The sequence below is a fragment of the Silurus meridionalis genome, chromosome 20 (assembly GCF_014805685.1).
Source record: "Silurus meridionalis isolate SWU-2019-XX chromosome 20, ASM1480568v1, whole genome shotgun sequence".
In the NCBI taxonomy this organism is placed as follows: Eukaryota; Metazoa; Chordata; class Actinopteri; order Siluriformes; family Siluridae; genus Silurus; species Silurus meridionalis.
This window is the reverse complement of record NC_060903.1, coordinates 7,108,971-7,135,250: the sequence shown is the minus strand read 5'-3', so window position 1 is coordinate 7,135,250 and position 26,280 is coordinate 7,108,971. Positions and strand designations below refer to the sequence as shown.

The following is a 26,280-nucleotide window of genomic DNA, read 5'->3' as shown; positions in this document are numbered from 1 at the left end:
ATTTCCTGGAGTGTGATTTTCACTGTTGTGTATCGTTTTCTTCTAACACACTGATGTCATGTGAAAGCTCACTACAATCTTATTTAGATCTTATCATATCTGACTAAAAATCTTTTAGAGAGTTTACCTAAAAATTAAACCATAAAAACAAACTACAATATTTAATAACACTATTAATTATATATTATTTAATACTGTAATGAATAATAACAGCAACAAGACAACAACAACAATAATAATAATTTTCAATATTGGGATGGCTATTGTATTTTTTTTCTATAATAATGTTTACTCTATTATCGCTGTAACTATGGAAACCCGGTTGCATCTTCTGAATCAAAACGCCGACGTCACCACTGTACCTTACCCACAATCCTCCGCGCACTGTAGAACAACAGTGTGTTGTGTTGGCCCGCAGCTGAAACACAGAGTCGGGTCACTTCAGGGAGTTTATGCCGGGACTCCGGGACTCCGAGACTCCGGTACGTCATTATATACACACACATTTATTTCCTGACCATTTCGCGCTCACTCGGTCCAGGCGTAGAGTCTCCGGTTCTGTAAGTCTGAGGTGTTCGGCTTGGGCTAACACAGCTAGCTTCCGGCTGCGTCCTGATTCTCTCACCCTGAGTTACTGCTGCACTGGATCTGTTTATCCCTCCACATCTTATTTCCGCTAAACCGTTCTTATTATTTTATTCTCTATTCATTTGTTTCGGTGTCAGAACTCGTTTATTTATTCATTTATTTATTTGCTTTAGCCTCTCATGTCTTCTGCATAGAAGCTAAGCTAACAGCTGTCGACTAACAGCTGTGTGTGTCTGGAAATGTATTGATATCCTTTAGAAGACCTGCATTGTCCTCACAAGGATAGGGGGATTTTTATAGACAGTTAGCTGGTTTCTGCGAGAAAGATCTGTAAAAAACAAAAACCCTCGGATATTAAGTTTGAAGGGTGTAGGTGTAAATGGACCTTTTAAATAGACACATTAATAATCGTCAATAAAAGGTCCTTAGAAGTATACTAAGACAGCCCTGTGTGTGTGTGTGTGTTTGTTTGTGTTTGTGTGTGTGTGTGTGTGTGTTTGTGTGTGTGTGTAAGGGCTAATTTTTGTTAATTTATTTCTAAATTTAATGCCACATGTAATCAAGAAATATGTAGAAATATGTGCTTGGCCTCACACCCCCTTTTTCCTTAATAGCATATTCACGTTACAGTTCGAGTCACGTTTACACTTTAATCGCACATAAAGGAAATCCACGATGATGCAGAACTCCCTCGACACTTACAAATACAATGCAGAAATGTAGTAACGATGACTAAATGTGAACAAAGCCCGCTGGTGGGCTTTTACATAACGCTTCTATTGAAGAATTGTTTTCTTTATGTGAATAAATGTTTTTAGGCCGCTGAACTGATGGCATAAGCAAATTTTTATCTAAGTGATTAAATGTTTAGAGACTGTGCAGCATTTTGTTACCGAATTCATCTGTGGTTGTATTGAGATCATCTCGTACAGGGTGACGAGCAGTAACATGTCGCCAGGACCTGTAAGTGTTTATTAATATTTCTCCATGAATATGTATTACATTATTTCCAATTGTCGATTCTTTTCCATTCATAGCTTTTCTCTTGGATGCACTGCTTCTAGTAGTGTATTTTTGTTAGTGTTTCTATCCAGTTCTATTATAGAACCAACAATGTGGCTGCCTGTAGCTTCAAAAATATCGAGAAGGAAACTGTTGCTTTAACCAATCAGATTTCGAGTTGCCGACACTGCCGCCATCTAGCAGGCGTAGAATAACGGTTGCATTTTCGTGTCTTTTGATTGGTTAGAGAGCGAACTAGTCAGAGCTCTCAAACCGCTTCCACAGCAAACTGCACAAACTCAAATATATTTGTTGATTTAATAGCTGTTTCATTACATATTGACTGACAGAGGAGAAGAAACTGATTTGGCTGCAGATGTATTTACATGGCCATTTTCCATACAGACTTTTCATTAAAGGGACATTGTCAGGAGAGATCGATAGTAACAACTAAACCATATGGATAGTGTTGGGACACCTGACCTTTCCAGCCATACAGTATGTGGTTTATTCTCATACTGTTTCCACAATGTTGGACTTGCACAACTATATAGGACTGCCTTGCTATAGTGGTCTCCTAAAGATCTCCAACATCAACCTTATTGAACCTTTCGAATGAATTGGAACTCTGACTTCACCACAGGCCTCTTCACCCTACATCAGTACCTGACTTTACTTACTCCCATCATCACACTCCAAAATGTAGTGGAACACCTTCCCAGTCTAGAGGGTTTTAGAACAGCACACGGGGCCTAAATGTGGAACAGGATGTTACAAAAAGTGTATACCAAGCTTGTGTGTCCACAGAACCCAGCCATTAGGTAGCAGAGCTGAAGATGTTGAGGTTTTTGTTGGGAGGGATGAGGATGGACAGGATTTGAAACAGGTTTATTAGGGCATGTAGGACATTTTGGAGACAAAGTAAGGGAGGCACGATTGAGATGGTTTGGACATGTGCAGAGAAGAAAGGTATATCGGTAGGAGAATGCTGAGGATGGAGCACCAGGAAGGAGGAAGACCAAGGAGGAGGTTTATGGATGTGGTGAAGAAAGACATGCAGGTGGTTGGGTTGAAAGAGGCAGATGTAGAGGACAGGGGGGGTATGGAGACGGATGATCCGCTGTGGCGACCCCTAATGGGAGCAGCCGAACGAAGAAGAAGAAGATGGTCAGGTGTCCACAGACTTGTACATGTAGCGTATGCTTGGTGCGAGTCTAATGTCCTCCACAACCCCAATATTTTGTAAAGGTCCAAAGACTATTATTGAATTAACATGGCTACTAAACTTCATGCTGTTTGTTCCTCTCCTAATTCCTCATCTGTAAGAATTACCCTGTGATCAGATATCCTTGTTTGTATAGGTGTTGTGCAGCGATGGACCAGAACTACGAGCGGCGGCTACTGCGACAAATCAATATTCAGAATGCCAACGCCAGCCCCATCGTGAGTGTGCATTCAATCCCTACTTTTAAAACAGGTTAAATTAATTGTATTTTTTTTCATCACGAAGTAGCTTCAGTCATGCAGGTGATTCAGGCGAGGTTTGGTACTGAAATTAAGTTTCATGTCAATTTTTCTGACCAAACCTGATTTAAATAAGAAATGAAGCAACCATCAGACACAGTGTTAAAGGAGAACTAGATTGTTTTCCTATTACAGAATGTCATATGTTTTATTCCTTTTCTACCACAGAGCTTTCCTTATAATTACAAATATAAAATTTTGTAAAATGAATTTATTTATATTATCACTTATTTATTCATTATGTAATCTTGTGGAAGTTTGCAAGACAAGTTCCCAACATTAAATGAGCATTTATAAAGTTTATAAGAAAGATGTCATTCGTCAATACAAATAAATAAAAAAATTCAATTCAATTAAATAAGAAAAAAATGTATAAACCTGGAGGCTGATTGGCCCCTGTTATTATTGTATAGCAGCGTTTGTCAGAAAAGCAGATAAGGCTGTATACTGAACGATAGTGTCATATTATCTCACTTGTTCTAGTACGTTATTGTTTATATAGGAACAGCTCATACTCGGGGACAACAATGTATAACTATATTTAATTGTTGATAAGGTGACTTTTTTTGTATTAACGGAATCAGTCACTGCGAAAGGCAGGAGGAATGAGTTTACACCACTCTTTTTCTATCAAATAATGAGAGAGAGAGAGAGAGGAAAGACAGGTGAGGGAACGACAATGTTTTAACACAACCTTACACAGTCAGAACAGGAACTATCTTGTCTCTAGGATGTTTTCCATTGATTCTATGTATAAACGTGATATGAGCAGAATATCACACTATGTTACACATATGTGCCTGGTGATGTTTTTGAAAGTGTATATTTGATATGGTAGCGTAAAACTTTTCTCCTCACTTGAACTTGAAGATCCAAACCTGTTTCAGCATGCCTTTGCACAAAGCAAGCATCATGAAGCTATGCTTCAGATAGGGTGGAGTCTAGCACTCTTCAAAATCTAGTGGAACATCTTCCCATAGGTTATTATAACAGCAAATGGGAATTAAATGTGGATGTTCAAAAAGCCCATGCAAATCTTATGGTCATGTGTCCACAAACGTTTGTCCATGTAGTGTATTATAGTAATCCCTCCCTTTACTGCGAAACTTCGAATCATGTGTTTTATGTTAAAATAATGAAACATTTCATAAAAATCTAATTATTTATTATAAAATAAAGTAAAATGTTCAAGTACAGCACTGTATACGTAAAATAGCAGTTTGGGGTGGCGTCCGTTTATCGCAGGCGGTTTTGGAACATAACCACCGCGATAAACGGGGGATTACTGTATTAACAAAAATTAGTCTGAATAATTATTTTATTCAGAGTGATGACTTCTAAGCAAAGTAAAAAAAATAAAAAAATTTAAAAAGGCCAATGCACCAACTCCAAAACCTGACTCTTAAAATTTAAATAAAAACTTTATCTTGGTTTTTTTTCTTTTCTTTTCTGCAGAAAGCTACAGAGGTGATGTGTGCACTGACCCCCATTAACTCTCCTCTCTCCTCACCGAGTAAACACGGAGATCGCTTCATCCCGTCTCGCGCCGGCGCCAACTGGAGCGTCAACTTCCACCGCATAAACGTATGCCTCCGAAACGTGACACATTTTATATTTTTGGCATGTCAAGCCCTGAATTCAGCAGAGAGCTCGCAATTGTTTGTTCTCGCAATCATTTTGTTTTGTATTCCAAGGAGAATGAGAAGTCGCACAATCAGAACAGAAAGACAAAAGACGGCACATCAGACAGCAGTAAAGGTAATGCTGAAGTGCTGAGTGTTATTTCCATGCTCATAATTAATTCCATTCTTCTTTTTTTCAAAGCAGCTTTTGTCTGAACATACAGTATAACAGAGTTTTATACCCTGTGTGTGTGTGTGTGTGTGTGTGTGTGTGTGTGTGTGTGTGTGTGTGTGTGTGTGTGTGTGTGTGTGTGTGTGTGTGTGTGGATGCCTCCCTCCACTACATGCTGCAGAATACAAACAGACTAGTACTAAGCCATTGCGTAGTTCAAGGGTGTGTGTGTGCGCGAGTGCATAGCTGTACAACAGCACAGAATAGCCTACTTAATCCGAGCATGTTCTCATCTCAAAACATTCAGACAAGGCCTCCCTTATGGCAGCCTGGTTGCTATGGCAACTGGATTCTAGTTTGTCTCCAGTGCACTCGTTCACCCTTTCCTGTCCTTCTGTTTGTTGATCTGCCTCTTTTTCCTCGTTCCCCTGCTTCTGTCTGTCATTTGGATTCCTTCAGAGTCAACAGTTGTCTTTTAAAATTTTTTTTATTTCTTACTTTCAACATTTCTTAGTTTTCTTTTTCCTTTGCTAGATTTCATTACTTTTTTCCTTTTCAGTTCCAAGTAGCTCCGGGGCTTCTACTGACTTTGTGAAGGTGCAGTGTTTAGATTATAACGATAGGCATTATGGCTTTGTTCAAAATATAAAAAGACATCATGGACTAGATGTGAGCTCAGGTATGAGGAAGAGGGCAAATAGTATCTATCATGTGATAAGAAGAGCCGATTGGCTGAAGGGAAGAAGGAGAAGTCTTAGGGAACTGTAGCTAGCGGGTAGGATGGTGTGATGAATAGACTGCCGTTGTACCGAATTGCTTGTATCTAAACATTTATTTAATGTAACAAATGCCAACAGCAGGGTCCTATTGATTTCTTTTATAAGGAATGAGATCAAGCCACAACCTGACTCCTACGGTATTCAGCATATTTCAAAAACCCACACAAACACAAAAAACTGAATGGCTGGTGTGAACGCAGCGTAGGCTGGTATTTTACATGTCCTGTCCTCTTTCTCTCCCTTGTAGCAGATGGCCTGGCTTACTGTGCGCTGCTAAAGAATGAGCTGCTGGGAGCAGGCATCGAGAAGGTGCAGGACCCTCAGACGGAGGACAGGCGCCTGCAGCCTTCGACACCTGAGAAGACAAGTCTGTTTAGTGTAAGTGGCACATTGTGAGAAAAGAAATCTTTGCATATCCCAGCGATGTTAGGAGCTGGGGCCAGACCTGGGGTCAGCCATAATACAGCACCCCTGGAGCACTGAGGGTCAAGGGCCTTGCTCAGGGGCCCCAAGATTGGCAGCTTGGTGATACCGGGGCTTCAACCCAGACTTTCCAATCAGTAACTCCGAGCTTTAACCACTGAGCTACCACCTCCCTTCCTGGTGTAAGGGGAAAGAAAATGCCACAGTACTACCTTTAAGTTAAAGGATAGTCAATTTTACATTTCAATAAATGGCACAATAATAGGCTCAATCAATTTAGAACATTGTGAGAAGCTGTTCTAAAGGGGGTAATACAATTTTAAAGTTATTACACATCACTAATGTCAGCTGACTCGCTTGTTGCTAGGGCTTAAGCTTTCGTTGTTCAGATTGAGCTATGAAAACAGCATTTTTTTTAAATGGAGGCATCTATGTTTTTCGTCATTATGGTGAATTTAATGTTAAAATGTTGAATGTGGCATATGTTTGAATGTACATAAACCTTTCTCACACACACACACACACACACTGGCACACTCAAAAGAGCTGCCTATTTATCTACCTCGAGCTCAAACGATGTGAGGAGGAGTTGTAGAATGTCGGATGGCCTTGAGAGTGTAGGTAACATACAGCCTACGTGTTTTCTCTCCTTTGAGAGGCTTAATAATTTTGTTGCTTTATCAAAAAGCGATACTTTCATGTCTACCCCTATTTCATGTCAGCAGAGCAGATATTCTGCTTCCAGTCTGCACTAATTCTTTATAGTCTGCAATGAAAGCAACATAGACACTTGTGTGTAATATCTGGATTTTCTGTTCGTTTGTGTTACAGTATTCCCTAAGTGCTAAGCGTGCACTCCCTGATGATGGCAACAGCGTCTCTCCATACTCACTCTCGCCCGTCAGCAGTAACAGGTAAGAAAAAAGCAATCCTTCGCTTCCCCAGAATCTTTTGTAAAAAGCAACAGTTCAACCAGATGTGAATTATGCACATAGAACCAACCGCAGGAAGTGAAGATTTGGGGAAATCCAAAATGGGTCACGGTCTAAGATGTGGAAATATAGATATTTAGACTAATGAAAAAAAAGAGTAAACAAAACATATCTTCATAGTGTTTGCTTTGTGCATAGGGGCATTGTCATGCTGGAGCAGGTCTGGGTCTCCTAGTTCAAGTGAAGGGAAAAGTTTTACTGCATTTTATTTCATTTAACTTTGGTTCTTAAAAAACACAGTGGACCAACACCAGCAGATGACATTACACCCCAAATCATCAAAGACTGTTGAAACTTAACACTAGACTTCTAGCAACTTGGGCTATGAGCTTCTCCACCCTTCCTCCAGACTCAATACAAAAGTTGAAATACAAAACTTGCTCTCATCTGAAAAAAGGACTTTGGACCACTGGGCAACAGTCCAGTTCTTCTTCTCTTTAGCCTTTAGTTGTCTGTGGTTCAGTAGAGGCTTAACAAGGGGAATATGACAACAGTAGCCACAGTCCATTCCTTGTGAAGTTCACCCAAATTCTTGAATCGGTTTTGCTTGACAAGCCTCTCAAGGCTGCAGTTCTCTCGGTTGATTGTGCATCTTTTTCTTCCACACTTTTTCCCTCCACTCTTCTTGTGAAACATGTTTGGATAGGGCACTCTGTGAACAGCCAGCTTCTTTGGCAATAAATGTTTGTGGCTTACCCCTTCTTCTGAAATGTGTCAATGAATGTCTTCCCCATGATTGTGCAGCCTAGTGAACCAAACTGAGAGACCATTTCGAAGGCTCAGGAAACCTTTGCAGGTGTTTTGAGTTGATTAGCTGATTGGCATGTCCCCATATTAAATTATTTTTGAGATTGTGAATTGGTGAGTTTTTGTTAAATGTGAGCCAAAATCAGTTAAAAGGACCAAAGTCTTAAACTACTTCAGTCTGTGTGCATGAAAATGATTTAATACAGAAGTTTCACTATTTGAGTTGAATTACTGAAATAAATGAACTTTTCCACAATATTCAAATGTATTGAGATGCACCTGTATATACATGATATATACACATATGCTTGTGTATATGATATACAGTACAGACCAAAAGTTTGGACACACCTGCTCATTCAAAGAGTTTTCTTTGTTTCCATGACTATGAAAATTGTAGTGTCACACTGAAGGCATCAAAACTATGAATTAACACATGTGGAATTATATACATAACAAAAAAGTGAACTGAAAATATGTCATATTGTAGGTTCTTCAAAGTAGGCATCAGAGAATGCCAAGAGTGTGCAAAGCAGTAATCTAAGCAAAAGGTGGCTACTTTGAAGAACCTACAATATGACATATTTTCAGTTCACTTTTTTGTTATGTATATAATTCCACATGTGTTAATTCATAGTTTTGATGCCTTCAGTGTGACTCTACAATTTTCATAGTCATGAAAATAAAGAAAACTCTTTGAGTGAGAAGGTGTGTCCAAACTTTTGGTCTGTACTGTAGATGTCTCTATATTAAATATAGCTTCTTAATATATATTTAAACGAAACCATGTGTTGCTTTCTGTTTTGTTTCATTATCTGCACTTTGACAAAGAAACCAAACCATTCAGCATTCAATGCCACAATCTCTGTTGTTTAGAGAGAGATTTAATTTAGTACCTTACAGTCTCTGTCTCATATTCTGCACCTAATATCTCTGTAGTAAAGTTTTCAACAGGCCCAACTTGGATAATTTTTTTATTGTTTTTTTTCTCCTCAGTCTATCATTAACCCCTCACAGTTAAAATCATCCACATCACATTGTTAACCTAATTGCAAAACCCACACCAAATTACCTGCTTTGAAAAAGTCAACATGTAAAAATGTAAACTAACAATTAGGACACAAAAAAGCACATATTATTGAAAAAAACATCACGAATCATAGGATTACGATTATGTTTAACCCGCCTTGCACTTGCTTTGCAACGTGCAGACAGCTTGAGAACAGATGTTTGCATCAAACAGATGTCAAAATTCTAGGAACATGGCCTGCACTCGAATTAAATGCGTCCTTAATAAAGGGAGCCATGCGGCTGCCTGGTTAAATGAATTCGGTTTGTGTGCTCAGTCAGAACATATGCGTTTTAGGGGAAAAAAAACATTCCTATAAATTCTAGATTTTTTCCCCCCAGAACTCCTCTGTGACAAGAGTTATTCTTTAATTGTACATCTTTTCTGTTTTTATGTGTTTTACATATCTCGTTGTGTTTTCACACGTGTCTCCCAAACACCATGTAGTCAGAAGCTGTTGCAATCACCACGGAAGCCCATGCGCAAGATTTCCAAAATTCCCTTTAAGGTGCTGGACGCCCCTGAGCTGCAGGACGACTTTTACCTCAACCTGGTGGACTGGTCATCATTAAACGTGCTCAGCGTCGGCCTCGGTACCTGCGTGTACCTGTGGAGTGCCTGCACTAGCCAGGTGTGTGTGTTTTGTGAGCATATGACAAACAGTTGGAGAAAGACAGTTTGTAAATTGGGCTTTTTTTCACCCTGTCCATTTTGTCCTTGTACAGGTGACACGGCTTTGTGATCTGTCAGTAGAAGGCGACTCGGTCACGTCAGTGGGTTGGTCAGAGAGAGTAAGTAGTCAATTTGCTCAGATTTACCCTATAATTTCTGTACCGATGTCTAGTTCTTTCCCAATCCAGGTCCTTGAGTGTGTACAGTTGTTACACACTCTATGCAAAAGCTTGTTCATCTTCAGTAAGCACTTTATACTAATCAGGGTCATGATGGATCTGCAGTTATAAACTCTGGATAGGATGCCAATCCATCACAACCCCATTCACACACTCATTCAAGTACTCCTTCATAGCTTGGGAGAATTCACTTTCTTCAAGCATCTACTGGCATGTTTATGGCAGACTGGATTCAAGTGGAGGAAACACTGCACCCTCCTCAACAGTCATGGTGCAGAACGATGGTTGGAAAACCGTTGGTTAACAAGGCTGGAAATAGCTTTTTGTGTCTAATGTGTCATTGTATTTTGTGTTTAGGGAAACTTGGTGGCAGTGGGCACTCATAAAGGCTTTGTACAGATTTGGGATGCAGCTGCAGGGAAGAAGCTGTCGGTATTAGAAGGCCACACAGCCAGAGTTGGTGAGTGAAGAGCTGTTTTGGAACGCAGCAGATGGTTTAATTTTCGCCTATTATTTTTTCCAGTTAGTGGCAAAATAGCTGGATTTGGAAATAGACAATTGGCTTTTTTTTTTTTCCCCAAAACGTAATATATTCTGCCATATGTTTTATAATTTACTGCAAAACTTTACAGGATTTTTCTGAATGTGGTGCACCTGTAATTAAAGGTGGTATTGAGTCTTTGGCAATATTCCAGGTTTTGTGTGTTAATGGGGTTCTACAGAACAGCAGGGAACAGAAGTGTATGTAGCTGAACAGATGGGCTGTGAAATTAAATTTGATTTTAAACCAAGTATCTATATAATGAACATATAGTAACATGCTGACAGCCTAAGAGACAAGAGATATGTAAATCTTTTTAATTGTGTGTGTGTGTGTCGTCAACCAGGAGCATTAGCATGGAATGTGGACCAGCTGTCTTCAGGCAGCAGAGACCGCTTAATCCTACAACGTGATATTCGAGCTCCTCCGCTGCAGTCCGAGCGCAGGTTACAGGGCCACAGACAGGAAGTGTGCGGCCTCAAGTGGAGCACTGATCACCAGCTGCTTGCCTCCGGTGGCAATGACAATAAGGTAGACTGTTTATATGCTGTAATCACATGCGTCATACACACTCAAAACAGTCAGATTTTCAAACATTCAGGTTTTGATTCACAATTTATAAAAGGGTGTTTCTAATTCGCATATCAATCATAGTCATATAAACATCTCATCCATAAGGATTGGACCTTCAAGGCCAATTCATTGTTTTTTCAACATTTAGGTTTGAAATCAAAAGATCAACAAGAGATTTTCACTTTGATATTTCCTGATACCTTAAGGTGTTAAAACTTTGAACTCAACTTTGAGTATTGCTTGTGAAGAATCTTTGTTGTCAAAAAAGGATAAACCAACGTGAAGCCCAGAGAGCTGTCTATAGGAGAACTGCAAGCCATTTTGAAGCTGAGAAAACAATACAAATTTAATTTTCTGGAAAAGAAAGAAACCAATGGTGTCCTAATAACAAAACATAATATAAGTCTGCTAAAGGAAACAACAGTTGAGAAAAAAAGCCTGTGACATCAACAGCTTTATCATAAGATGCAAATCACTAATAAGCAGTAAGATTCAGAAGGTCAGATTCAAATTCTCAGAAATACAGAGATTTCTTTACCACAGTGTTTGAAAAGCCAAGGTGTGGAGAAAGAAAGGATTTGTTCACGATCCAAAACAATGAAGCTGTCTCTTCCAATAGTTTTTTGCTTACCAAAAAAAGTGGGTGGTCCGCCTCCAAAAGTGCCATGTTCTAAGTTGTTTACCACGTATACATGTAAATGTAAATGGTCTCGAACACAAGTTTTCAGTTTATTTTAAAAGGAACTTAATTGGATTTGCTGTTCCAGTACTTTCAGAAGGGACTCGATATTCTCGATATTGCTTTACTGTCTTACTCCTTTCCCAAAAGATGTGGTTTGTAGGTCAAGTAAAGTAACCAGATTTATGCTTTTTCTTGTCATCAGGTCAAGATGTGCTTGTGCTTGACATCTCTAAAAGAGCAGAGTGCCACTGAGTAATTTTGTCACGAGGTAACAAATTTGATCTTTTACTTTTATCTGTAGCTGCTGGTGTGGAATCACTCCAGCGTCTTACCCATGCAGCAATACACCGAGCACTCAGCAGCGGTGAAAGCCATCTCTTGGTCTCCTCATCAGCATGGCCTGCTGGCATCAGGGGGGGGCACCGCTGACCGCTGCATTCGCTTCTGGAACACACTGACAGGACAGCCACTGCAATGCACAGACACGGGCTCGCAGGTCTGCAACCTGGCATGGTCCAAACACACTAACGAACTGGTACGTAGTTGCACTGGGTACCTTAGTGTATAATATAAGAGAAGCTGAAGTACATAAAAATATCCTTAGTACACAAATGTTTCTGTTTATCTGACACCCTTTTCTCGAGTTTCCCAGATCACACTGATTGATGATTGTAATGGCTGCTGTAATCACACAGTGTAAAGCCGGCTTAACACCAGGTTCTTACTCCAGTCACAGAGACTCCCTGCCCTGCACAGTTTGTGTTTTTTTTCCTACTGTTCAACACCTGATCCAACTGATCAGATAATTACTCAGCCCTTAATGAGGAGGGCCAGGTGTGTTGATGGCAGAGAGAACGTCACACTGTGCAGGGCAGGGGGTTAAAAAAAAAACCAGGCCTGATATACACTATTATTAGTAGCAATGTTTAACTGTAGATCATGTTCATGTAGACCAGCTACATATCTCAGATCACTTGTAGCAAGTTATTTAGTGTTTGCCAATTCACCTTGATTGTAACAATTGTTTACTTATTGTTGACTTAATAATGAATTATTCATAATGGGCGGTCTCATTATTCAATAGACCTGATGTGTTATAACGCAGGGTTTCTGCTGTGTCTTAAAAGTCTACAATTTAAAAATCCAAATCTTTGGCCTTAAAAAGTCTTACATTTGCTTTTCTAGATCTTAAATAATTTCAAATTCAAATTTTCCGATGTCTATGTACCGCTACCTCTAATGCTCATTATAATAAGACTTGTTGCAGATACCCTACAGTTATCATTACCTGTGAAAGCAGGTCTGTCAGATTGTGTGATTACATTTCGTATTCTATTTATTCATTTGGCAGGATTTTGTTTTCCCTCTAAAGCGACCTACAAGTCAGAAAAGATGCAATGCAACTGTAAGCAGCTGATGCTGATTTTAATTCTGAACACATTTCCAAAAGGACAGAAAATTAAGCAATTTACAAGCTTATAAATTATCACCATTGGCTTTCTCCTTATCCTGCCATTGCTAGTGTCCTGTAACATTCTTCAACATTATTATACATTTGTTGGCGTAAAAGGACACAACTATTTTATTTTATTTTTATTTATTTATTTTTTTCTCAAATCATGAACAAATCAGTCATATACTCTATATGGATGAAGGAGTATAGATTTTGGAGTGTGTTTGTGGAGATTTGTGCTTATTCAGCAACAAGGGTGGTGTTAAAGTCAGGTACTGATGTAGGGTGTGGAAACATGGAAAATCTTCCACTTCACACCATGTAAAGCATATCTTCATGGAGCTTCCTGTAAGCAAGGGGACATTGTCATGCTGGAACAGCTTTGAGTCTCCTGGTTCAAATGAATGGAAAATGTATTGCTACTGCATCCAAGGATATCCAGCCTCCAACTTTGTAGAAAAACCACATACGGTTGGGGAAAGTCAGGTGTCCCAATACTTTTGTCCATATTGTGTATTTGAATCTGTGAAGAACTGCAGGACAAACTTCGGAGAATTTTTCACAGCCACACTATTAAAACACATGGTACAATTGATGCAATGTCAAGTGTCGCTTTTTTCTTTTCTTTTCTTTTTCTTTTTTTCTTCTTATTATTTTTTATATATTTTAGTGGGTATGCGATGGGTTTTTTATATTACCATATAACGGCTGGATTTTTCTGGAGTCCTTCCAGTTTCTATCTAATACATGTAAGCAGCATGCCATCCCTATGAATCTGTCTGTGTATTTGATGAGCAACCACTGCTCTCTGTGTATGTCCACAGGTCAGCACACATGGTTACTCTCAGAATCAGATCCTGGTGTGGAAGTACCCTTCTCTGACACAGGTTGCCAAACTCACTGGCCACTCCTACAGAGTCCTCTATTTGGTAATGGACACCAGCACACCTGTCTGAATTATTCAACATGCCTTCACTCTGTTGTTTTGCTGATGTTAGACTGGCAATTTACTGAGAGCGGAAAAACTAAGACACAACGCATTCTTACTTCCATTTATTTGGGAATGTAATCATATTTGTTGTCAGGTTTTGTAGGAACTTGAAAACAAAAAAAATACGAGGGATCCTGTTAAGTCCTCTAGCTGTTGATTTATAATGTCAGAAAAAGTGATTGTTTAAATGAAATATGTTATTATTATTTACAAAGACGACTAAGATAACAAACTTTAATCTGCAAATGCAATCAGATAAATTTTTTGTGTGAAAATGTATTTATTAAGAATAGTTGTTTGCATTAGGTTGCATAGAAACTAGAAGAAGAAAAACATCATAGGGTGCAGTTCAAAACAGTTATTTACTCACCAGATTCTCTCTGTTTTTCTTTCTCTTCTATCTCTCTCTCTCTCTCTCTCTCTCATGCTTTTGAAGTTAATAAGACTAAGAAATGCAAATTGTTACAGAGAAACCAACAACAAGCCCAAATCTTTTTTTCATAGGGAACATCATCCATAGGGAACATCATCCATAGGGAACATCATCCATGCTGAACATCCCTGTGAATGTGTCGGTTATTATATATCATATTAGAATACATTCATAGAAATAAAATACAGTGGAACCCGCTTATCTCGCCCTCGGTTATCTCGACAAATTTTCGCTTTGTCTAAGCATTTTTTATCGGTTATGTCGATTCTTTTATGTCGCTGAACCCTAATATCTCGAGCACAAGGGGGGAAAAATTTGCCATTTAACGTCGGTTATCTTGGTGCAGCCGCAGAAGAACTCGTGGAAGTGGCGGAAAAATCAAGGCTTACAGATGCTACAGGTGTTGTATTGTATACTGGTGAATCTCTGCTGTTAGTTAGTGCACATATGCCTTTTGTTGTTAAATGTTATGCGATGAACGGGAGGCGAAAGCCGCGCTTGGCGGCGCGGAACGTGGGATGAGCAAAAGCATAGAATGAACACCGATCGCAGGAGCAGGATCGGGGGGAATCCGCGGTGCGCTTTGGGAAGAAAAGAGCAGCCGTTGAGAGAATGCCGGTGGAAGTTTAAATAGGAGCTGGTGATGATGATAAACGAGCACCATATGTGCGCGATTGAAGCCGGGAGCTTCAGAGAAAGCGGCCGAGAAAGCACCTGACACGCTGAAGGAGGCCGAAGGGGGCGTGGCAGGTGGATTCCTGACAGATAAACATGTACTGTATATATTTTTATAGCATGCCTTCATCAAACAAATCGCGGCAACGCTGTTGTGTAAAAAAAAACCTTCAAAAACACGTGCATGCACATTCTCATTTATAAAACGCACATCATGTACATAAAGAAATTTCAAACATGTTAATATATTGCCGCCATTTTGATTTTCGTTTATCTCGATCATCGGTTACCTCGATGCTTTTTGGCGACCCCCTAGGACATCGACATAACCGGGTTTCACTGTATAAGCATTTGTGTGTCACTGGAGGACACAATTACAAATCCACACGGAAATGTACAGCTTGACTAGGCTATTATTAACTAGGCTCCTGAATGGTATAGAAAATCAGAGATGAAAAAAAAATCTGTCCCTCTTCTATCACAGCAACATTAGCTATTCACGGGTTTCTGTGCATGTATGTAGAAAAGGGCAGAGTGTCTCAGAGGATGCACATTTTCCATTCAAGGTTTCTTTCTCAGACCAACGTATAGAGACAAATTTCCGAAGCAAAATTGTATACAGGTAGCGGCCGAATTTCTATGGAGATGAATATCGAGACATGGCCTAGAACACTGGTAAACATTATGGGATAGTATACTGTAATTGGCTAATAATGTAACAAAATACAGTACATAATTTAGTAAAATAGAGCAATTTACAGTACCGCACTGTATAAACTATACAGTATGTATGTGTGTGGCAGCAGGTGCGTGGACGAGCGCCGGTTTGCGAGTAAAGGGCATTTTGTCATATTTTGCCGCTATCTTCATCGTAAGAACGGAAAATCGTAAGTCGAACCATTGTAATTTGGGGACCGTCTGTATTTGTAAAGATTTATTTCTGTAAAGCTGCTAAAGGACACTGAAAAAAACAACTGAATTGAATTGGACAGATCAAATTTGCTATTGGTGCATACAACTATGACAAATGATTGTCTTTAGCTGAATGCTCTTAGTTTTAATAGTTTGGTGAGATGGAAATAATTCTGTTCTGATTTTCTCACAGGCCATGTCTCCAGATGGAGAGGCCATAGTCACAGGAGCAGGAGACGAGACTCTACGCTTCTGGAACGTCTTCAGCAAAACCAGATCTACCAAGGTATCATTAGTCCTAATGACGATGATAATTTTCAAGTATCAAGTAGAAAAAAAACATGTGCCAGGGGTAGGAACGGTGTTCTGTACATGTTTTTATTGCAGTGAAAACGGGATGAGTTAGGTATACTCCGAAAACCTATAATTATAACATCAACATGTGAAATGTACTCCGTAGGTAGTCATAGCGCTCGCTGATTCCTCCACATAGAAGAAAAAGCGTTTCAGGCGTAGGCGTAGAAAAAGAATGCATGAAGGGGGGCTTGAAGAGGTTTACTGATGAAGATGAATGAATTATTGAATGAATGCGAATTACTGCCCATTTGTTATTGCACAGACACTGTGAATAATGCAGCAGAATGTCACAGTCTTTATTTGTCTTTTTTTGTGTTGCTCAGTCATTCTGTCACATCGCAAGATGTGTAATAGATGTCACCGGTTAGACACTCAGTTACATTCAAATCGCCGGCATCAGACACACGCTGTTTCGTGCCCTCACTCCTCACTCGCACACACTCAAGCTGTCATTTAGCCGTTTAATGCAGCGCTACATCGGAACGCCGAACACTGATATTTTAATTGTGCTCGGTTGTGTAACGGCTTTGTGGCTCCGTGTTTAGGGAAAGACGAGGATTAGTGCAATGCGAAAATGCAGTTTCATTCTAATAGGATGTAATGACTGCTCCATAGCAATTTGGCACACATTAGGAAGACTTGACTTATTTATATTATGAAGCGAAAAATTAAATTCAAATAGTAACCCGCTATTCTCATGTGAGCCGAAGGATGTGAAGATCTCAGCACAAAGAGAAAAAGCGCCCAGCCACCCAGTCTGACTCCTATTTAAGGACTTAAATGGTGTGCTGTCATAGAAAAAGAATCAGCAGAATGATGTAACGCTCATGTCAAGTTTTATTGTTTATATTTGAATTTGGGGAAGCAAGCATTGGTAGCTCAGACCCTGGGTTACTGACCGGAAGGTCAGCGGTTCACCAGTGTCGACACGCTGCTACTCTCGGGCCCTTGAGCAAGGCCCTTGACCCTTGATGGGCACTGAATCATGGCTGACTCTGCAATCTGGCACCAGCTTCCTAACATCACTGGGATATGCAAAGAATTACACTGTGATGTGTAATGTGACAAATATAAAGCACCTTTACTTGCATTTATATTTATACTAGCAATTAATGTTGTTGTGGACAAAAGTATTGGGACACCTGAATTTTTCAGCCATATGTGGTTCTACCACATAGTTGGAGGCACACGATGTATAGAATGTCTTTGGATGTGGCAGCATAAGATTCTCCCTTCCCCACGCATTAGGAGATATAAACCTGTTCCAGCATAACAATGCCCCTGTGCACAAAGCCAGCTCCATGAAGATGATTTGGAAAGGATTTTGAGCTCAAATTTCCACCAGCACACTCCAGAATCTAATGGAATATCTTCCCAAAACAGCGAATAACGTCTAAATGTGGAATGGCACATTCAAATGGTCAGGTATCTTATGGTGGAGAATACTCAAACGTTTGTCCATATAGTGTATTTTATAGAAAATCAACACCTTCTGAATAAATGAATTTCTGCAATGTGCAAGTGTCTAAAATTTTGGCATGTTTCTCATCTCTCTCTCTCTCTCTCTCTCTCTCTCTCTCTCTCTCTCTCTCTCTCTCTTTTCCCCAGGAATCAATATCTGTGTTGAACCTCTTCACAAGGATCCGATAATATTTGTGCACATCCAGAGGTTCTTGCATTTAGGACTTCTATACACTGATTATTAAGATGACAGTCTATGTGACTGATGGACACTTCTAGGCATAGCCTCCTTTCTGTGGGTTTGTGAAGAAGACAAGTGAAATGTGGGACTTGCGTGCTTTTCCATTTGACTTGAGTGACAAAAGCATGTATTACTGCCAAAAGTCAGTGTGAATGTTTAACCGCTGGTTTGTAAAAGTTTTTATTTGAACCATTATGCTGGGGTTTTTTTGTGCGTGTGTTTGTGCCATTTGAGCTTTGGGTCCATCAGCCTTAAATGCAGTGTTGAAATAACTACAGTTGGATAATGGTAGGCCTTTGCAGCTTTTAAAAGGATCAGACCATGTACATCATTTAGACATATCAGAGAAGCTATTTAATTTTTTCTACATGTTTAATCAGTCACATATATATTATGTGTACAGTAGCAGATATTCCATTGTAAATCCTGATTTTAAGCATCAAACTACAGCAGAGGTCACTTTTCCATGCCTTTCGAACAAGAATGCAGTGTTGACTACCATAATTACCATTCTTCTGAAACCACTTACTATTTATAATTTTGAAATCGAAATTCCAGTGGTGTAAAAGAAAAAAAATACTATTTGGCACTTATTTTATTCTGAGATTTTTTATTTATTTTTTTGTCATATTTTTCCCCCTTGTTTTTTTTTTTTCCACCTCTCATGGTGAAAATGATGTGTTGTATCAGTAAGAATGATTGCTATTTATTTAATGTGTGACTGCGGTGACTTGTCGAAAAGCTGATCACTTCTATGTTGAAAAATGGGTGCTCGTTTTTAATTTTGCCATTCGCAATCATGTAAAATACGTTGTCCTTTTCATTACAGCTTCAAGAATGTTTAAGAATATACATTAAGGAAAAAAGTGTACATTTTCTCATTGAAAATGAATAAAACTAAGTGTTCTATGGTTCATGGTCGTGTGTGTTTGAAATGACAAAAAATTTACTCTATTCCTATGTCTAAAACCTAGCAGTCAGGATAGCAGTGTTGATGTTATGTTCACCAGTGAAAATTCTTTCATTTTTTCGTTACAAAGGTGCTCTCGTAATTTATGTTGAGCATCTCTCTCAAAAAATATGATCCATTTTCTGGGCTAAAATGGAAGAAGTGATTGGTGGGATGGGGACCCATGATCCTCTCACAGCTTGTGTATTCCTGCACAACAGTATCAGAGTTATACATTGTTACTAATAAATTACACATTGATCTCCTTAAATACTTTTTTGTCATGCATGTTTGAAACCATGGTATCAATTTCGGGAGGCCTCAGAAGTGTAGCTTTACTAATTACAGATTACCGGCTTTTTAAAAATTACCTCTTGTCAAGTCAAGTTTATTTCTATAGCGCTTTTCACAACTGACATTGTCTCAAAGCAACTTTAGAGAATTTTAAAAGTTAAGATGAACGATGTGTATTTATCCCTGATGAGCAGCCATGGTGACTGTGGCAAGGAAAAACTCCCTTAGATGTCATGAGGAAGAAACCTTGAGAGGAACCCATCTTTATTTGGGTGGCAATAAAGATGGGTAAAGTCATGAGGAGACTTTACATTGACCAGGCATAACTTTATATCCACCTGCCTAATATTGTGTTGATCCACCTTTTGCTGCCCAAATAGTCCTGACATGTCAAGCATTAACAGCATTAAATTCTTCAGCAATTTGAGCTACAGTTGTTCACCAAGCCCATGACCCTGTCTCCAGTTTACCGCTGCTCCTTTCTTGGACCACTTTTGATAGATACTGACCACTGCAGATTGGAAAGAGCTGCAGTTTGAGGAGATGCTTTGACCCAGTCGTCCAGCCATCACAATTTGGTCCTTGTCAAACTCGCTCAAATCCTTACACCTTTGAGGAAAAATGTTCACTTGCTGCCTAATATATCCCACCCACTAACAGGTGCCATGATGAAGAGATATTCAGTGTTATTCACTTCACCTGTCATAATGTTATGCCTGGTCGGTGTATATACAAATACATAAAGTTGTTGGCTAATGCATTTAAAACATTTAAAGAAAAATGTTGATCTGTCTAACATCTAATTTAACTGTCACTACCTAGCATATGTGCATGAGCTAGGCTTTCCAGTACTGCAGGTGTACTCAAGACTGGGGGAAGGTTCGAAGAATAAATAAACATCTGGTGCTATTTGTGGCTGCACATAGCAGTTCCAAAAAAATTGCAACAATGAGCCTGAAGGAAAAAAAAAGTGTCTTTTTCAACTGCCAATAATGTATCTATTATTCATATTATGGGCCTTCTAACAAGGTCACCGCCGTCATGCACCAATCATTCCCTTTCTCAGTCTTGCCTCTGTGCGTATCAGACTACATGAACATGGCATGACGCTATGTGCTGAGCAAGCTTGTGAAAACAGTCGGAGTTGAAGTTGTGCCGTCTTTCATAGTCTGTTCTTATTCTTTAATACTTCAATAAGTGTTTCTGTTCAGCTGCAAACATAGTTCACAAGACACTACTGGACATAGCTGTTGCTTCAGTTCTCTTGTAAACATGACTAGTTCCATCAAGACGCTTTCTGTTCTTATGAATGGACGTTCGTTTCTTTGGGCTCCTGTATGTTAAAATACTTCTGCGCCACAGTATCGGGAGGATTGCTAAGTAGTTTCTGTTCACTGTATTTTGTAAGGTGTATGTCACTTTGTCTGTGTGATGATGCCAGTTTCAACACATTGTGTTTGGCTGGCAGATTTGTTTTTTGGCTTGCAGTCAAATCTGGCCCAAGTCCCTCTAAACAGGTTGCTAGTTTCAAACACCCAAGATTGGCAGCAAATGTCAAGCACAGCAAGGAGTCCAGAAAATCGACTGAGTTACTCTCTAGACAAATCAATGACTTGGTGACAGACATGGCACAAGTGAAATCGATGTTCTGGGAGGTGAGAATGTGTAATTTGAATGTTGCACTTCTTAACAGATCAGTTTTTTTGGGTGCATTTGTCCTTCTCACCTCTTATCAGGTAAACACATTGGATGGTAATTTTGCAAACATCAGGGAAGTTTAGGTTGATAACGTCCTGCCGTTTAAACTTGTGCTGTGGTACTGACCAGGTAGGGGTCTGGTTCTGCCAGCTCAATTGTACCTATAGCAGGCTTTAAGCTAAAACAGTCACAATGGAGATGGCTGTAGTTTAAGTAGAGTTGTTGAACACAATCATTCATGGTATCTGGTTTGGTATCTGGTTTTTAGAGAATATTCTGATAATCCCAAGTCTACCTGCATTCAAGCTGTGTGTTAAATGTACTAATTTGGACATACTTGTGACCAGGCAATATAGTGTATATACTCTTTTCAACTTATTTTTATGTGCTAGGGTAACCATTCTGGTCTTCTACACTATCTTCAACAACTTTAAGATCCCTATTTGGGGATCTCATTTGAAGCAGTTGAAGTTATAGTTATGTGCCAAGAAATGTGTTCACGTTCACACAAATCATTGATAGAGAAGTAGATCCAGGAGCGATTTATTTTCTTCTTAATATAAGATTTAAAATGGTTTAACTACATAGTGAGCTCCCTCACTTTACAGTATGCTACATGTAATAAATGTGGTTCAAGCTACACAGCCATTCTAATGGTTCTTGTGCAAAAAGAATTGATTTTTATGTTCCCATTGCCCTGAGAAAGCAAATGTTTCTTTGGGTTTGCCTTTCAAGGGCATTTCAAACCCAAAGCCAAGCATTTTGGCCTTTTATCAGCACCTACACCTGTTTTCAGGAGGCATAACACAGTTTTGTCTCATTTAATTTGAACAACTGTCTCCTGTGAGCTCCAATCAAGAAGCAGGCCATCTGGAACACATCCATCCCCCATTTCTACAGTGGAATGCTCCGACTCACAGTAAACTCAGAGAAGAAGCTCCCTACACCAAAGCAAATCTTTTTGATTGGCAGAAAGGATCCTCCCCAGGCTGATCAATCAGATAGGTGGTGAGATTTGGTATCCATAGTGCCAGTCAATAATGTCTGTGGCACATCAAAAGTGAATCTCTAGTTAAAGGCGCTTGTATCCCCTTAAATTAAAGCTGTTTTGTAAATTGTGTTCATCTTATCAGTGGCAGTGTATGTGGCAGCCATCAATGTGCAAAGTCTATGAATGGCATCTCTTTTAGGTATCATAGTTTGGGCATTGGAGCCCACCTTGGAGTCTCCTCTTGTTCTGGAGTCTCTTAAAGACCTTTAATTTTGAGCTTACAGTATGTGGGACATTGACTGAAACCTACCTTCATGTTTGCTTTCACTTCAGCTAAAATATTGTGGGGAAGGTATAATAATGCAGAAGTGAATTCGTGATTGAATCTAGGATTTCTGTATTAGTGGAGTTCTTCCTAAACTTTTTCACTTTCACATAAAAGTGGTTTATAGTCATTCGTGTCAGCTTTGCAGTGCAACCTTGGTTCCTGGATCAACTCCAAGTGAGCACAAAAACATATATTCAGGTAAGTTATAAAATCTGAAAGATTATTATGATTTGTTTAAAAAATAAGTGTCAATTCAGGTAATTTAGGATGGGATGAGTGCCATATTTGTTTGTGTAATGATACGTGCCACACCAGAGTAATTTCTGGCCTCTGCCTGGCAAACTCTATGAAAAATCCCGGGCTCCGACACTGCACACCAACCTTGACAAACAGTCATGTACTTTATGATGCTATTTATTTCCAGTAAAGGTTGTGTGGGTAGGCATTGTTTGGTTTTACAACTGGAAAAACTTAACTCTATGAAGCACCTGTAAATCTGTGTATTTGTGCATTTGTATGTATGTACATAGGGTGTATTAATTTAGTTACATTAGCCATCTGATATATCTGGTTCACTCTAGTCATGATCATGAGGCTTTTCTGCAATTCAGGTCTTAATACCACCACCAGGGGGCATAAGGAAAAAATTCTCTGAAACCGAAAACCAACAGTCTCTGCCATAATGTAGCATTAAAACACAAGTCAACGTTCTACAAAACAATAAATAAGCTACATTTTTGTTTTTGTAGTTTTACTATTTTACTATTTTTCTATAACCTAAATGTCTTAAAAAAACGAAACATTCTTTAAATGAAACATTGATTTCGCAAAGAAACATTGATTTCGCTGCCAAGACCCGGTGATTATTCTCATGGCAATATCCAAAGTTACCCCCAAGCCACCAGAAGACATCATTTCTCTCATCTCATCACAAATCAAGTATCGCACCCTCACAATTTTCCATTCATCACTTAACATTCATGAACCTCGTTTATTCCTCCACATTTCTGATTAGAGAGAAAGACCGAGAGAAAGAGGGTGATATGAGATGATCTGGAGCAATCAGACAGATTGTATGCAAAAGACCCCATGCTGGATACTGTATATAGTTTGGCCAAAGCCGTGGTGATTCACTATTAAATCATCTCCTCACACTATTAATGTTATTATGTTGCTACTCGGGTGTAGTGAACAGCCCGTCATTTTGGCTTCAGTCGCCAGTCGAGTTTAATCATATCTAGATTGGGGGAAAAAGTAATTGGCACCATGTTAAATGTAATGTTGACTTAATTAGGCCTTTACGTTTTCTACAGTATGTTTACAAATAGCTCAACTTTTGACAACCTATTGCTGTCTTCCTCTTCTTCTTCTTTATCTTCTTCTTCTCCTGGATGCTTCAATGTTCCCGTTAGGGGTCGCCACAGCAGATCATCGGTCTTCATATCATTCTGTCCTCTACATCTGCCTCTTTCACACCAACCACGTGCATGTCTTCCCTCACCACATCCATAAACCTAATCCTTGGCCTTCTTCTATGCCTCCTTCCTGGTGGCGCCATCCTCAGCGATATTTTACTAATATACCCCATGTCTCCTCACACATGACCAAAGCTGCAATTCATATATCAAATGAATTATTAGATAAATATTAGATAAGTGCAAACACTAATAATGTGTTCAATAAGGAAAAGAACAGGACAGAGCATGCTGTTACAGAGTCTAATTAACGACCGAGTGGTGTGTTACCACAACCACGTTTATTATATTTCGAAGTCCTGAAGCATTTTCTTTCTCTTGAAAGACATTTTTTTATTAATTACAGAAGCACACATAAGGAAAAGAAAAACATGTTAACAAAAAACCCCCCACAAAATAAATGTCTCCTCACAGAAAATTTCACCATATCAACAATTAAACACATTTTCGAAGATTCATTTATTATATGAAGCATCTGTCATACAAGTCCCTGTGTATGTTGTTGCTATAGAAACAATAATATATTAGAATATGCTCATTAATATAAACGTTGCAGCTGGAACGACCTTCTGAGCCATGCGGTTATAGAAAATTAATGAACATTTTCTAGCCAATCAGAATCAAGTATGAGTATTAGACAGTATTGTGGTAATAAGATATAAAGCAAACATAATTCTATAAGTCATATAAAGGAGGTTGCTTCTGGTGTGTTTATTGGGGATCTAAATCTTCATCCGGATTTCTGTGAAGCTCTTTTGCTTCGATGTCAATTGTAATGCATATGAATTTGAATTTCATAATTAGGACAAACCTACCAGGCATGAAAGCAACATGCATGGATCATATTTATTCAAATGTAGTAACTGTACCTATGGTAATTTTGCAAAGTATATTTCCTCATCCACTGGAAAAAAAAAGATTTAGGGGTGTCACTGCCATTTATATGATTAAACATACAGATTTTTTTTCAGCCACAACTATGAACATGAGAACACCTGTTACTGCAAGGACACGACTTGAAGCATTCTTTTTTATAAGCCATTTAAGATTAAAGTCATGAGCAAAGACACAAAGAGCAGAGTCTGATTGCTGCTGTGGAACCTTCAGGTGTAGCCTTGATGCTAAATCCCATTTCTGTTCTTTCGAATCATGAAGCCTTTGTGATTTTAAAGATCCTCATCCAAGAACCCTCTCCACGCAGCTTCCAAAATGAAGCTCTGTGGCATTTCAGGGGTGGGAGAGGGAGAAAGATAATGAATGGGATGTCTTCAATATGCATAATCCCTCTTCCTTCACCACTGAGAGACTCGGGCCTTTTGCGATCTGTCCTAATCCGCATATAATAGCAGCCCCAGGAGCCACGGTGGCTCAATGAAACCTTCCTATTATTCTAGTCATTCCTGTTCACCCTGATGACATCTGTGCAGGAAGAGGGGAAGGTTTCATTTGCAAATTGAGGATCTTCACAGAGAGCACCTGTGGACACACACTGTTCGCAATCCGCGCTACCTAAAACATAGGCTCTGCATCAGCGTTCTTTTGAAAGCACAGGCTGGGTGAAGGCAGAGATGTGTAGCTCCAATAAATACATATTCGAAAGCTATAGAAAATGGTCAGCTACACAAGCTGGTAGACCTCCCAGAGATATTACACTTTTTCTCAGTTGCTTTGGAACGTTTCTCAGATCAGAAATGAAATTCTCACAACTCCTTGTTCAACCTCCACGTCATTTTGTCACTTGCGCACATCATAAAAACATTTCTTGTTGCTTTGATCAAATTGCGAATTTTTTAGTACAATTATTTAATCGATTGTTTACAATTGTCTGCTGTTTCCTACATTATCAGTTGTTTATGTCATGTTGATCAGAATATATTATACTGGTTTCACCTGAATAGTCATAACCCCCAAAAGCATCAATTCATTGCATAAGTCATTGAATGCAAAATGGTTAAACCAGTTGTCATCATCTGTCATCTTAAATTTCTATTATTATATAGTTATATTTATAACATTTTTTGGTAAATTTGTCTTGAAATGATGAATTGTGCAGATGAATCTTGAACTTCATTAATTAAGGCGCGTGAACGGCATCAGATCAACCAATGATCAACTGTTTCTCCAAAATAGGTCAAAGGTAAATCTTGTGAATCTTCATTTGGCAACAAAGCAAAACACAGAATTACAATTTCTGATAATGAATGAACAACCAAGAAATAAACAAACACTATCACAGTTCAGTAAAAGTGTGAATCCTGTCTGGTCTCTTGCAATCAATATAAAACAAAAATGCAAATCAATGCTGTTGAAATCCATATTTGTCAAACAGAAGAAATTTAACTTTGTGCATTTTCAATCATTGTGATCTAAACCGTAGTTTATAATATCATATCAAAAAAATTGTGCACCGTCGTACTGAAAACGACTAAACATTTTGACGATCTCGTTTGTGAACAA

General features: G+C 39.0%; 1 protein-coding gene across 4 annotated transcripts; it reads left to right on the top strand.

Annotated features, from left to right (window-relative positions):
• The first annotated feature begins 333 nt into the window (after positions 1-333).
• LOC124403136 (fizzy-related protein homolog) lies at positions 334-19,004 on the top strand. Of its 4 annotated transcripts, XR_006928844.1 has the most exons (15): positions 334-482; positions 2,952-3,033; positions 4,570-4,698; positions 4,809-4,872; positions 5,935-6,065; positions 6,942-7,024; positions 9,366-9,549; positions 9,644-9,709; positions 10,127-10,229; positions 10,657-10,841; positions 11,867-12,100; positions 13,843-13,947; positions 15,924-16,004; positions 16,223-16,315; positions 17,995-18,019. XR_006928844.1 is itself a non-coding variant. In XM_046876751.1 (14 exons), exons 2-14 carry the CDS (start codon positions 2,965-2,967, stop codon positions 18,034-18,036), a joined length of 1,485 nt encoding a protein of 494 aa, XP_046732707.1. In that variant the 5' UTR covers positions 334-482; positions 2,952-2,964; the 3' UTR covers positions 18,037-19,004. The 4 variants fall into 4 exon arrangements, 3 of the variants coding, with proteins under 3 accessions (XP_046732707.1, XP_046732705.1, XP_046732706.1); XM_046876751.1 differs by lacking the exon at positions 15,924-16,004 and having other exon boundaries at positions 5,938-6,065; positions 17,995-19,004; XM_046876749.1 differs by lacking the exon at positions 15,924-16,004 and having other exon boundaries at positions 17,995-19,004.
• The last annotated feature ends 7,276 nt before the right edge of the window (positions 19,005-26,280 follow it).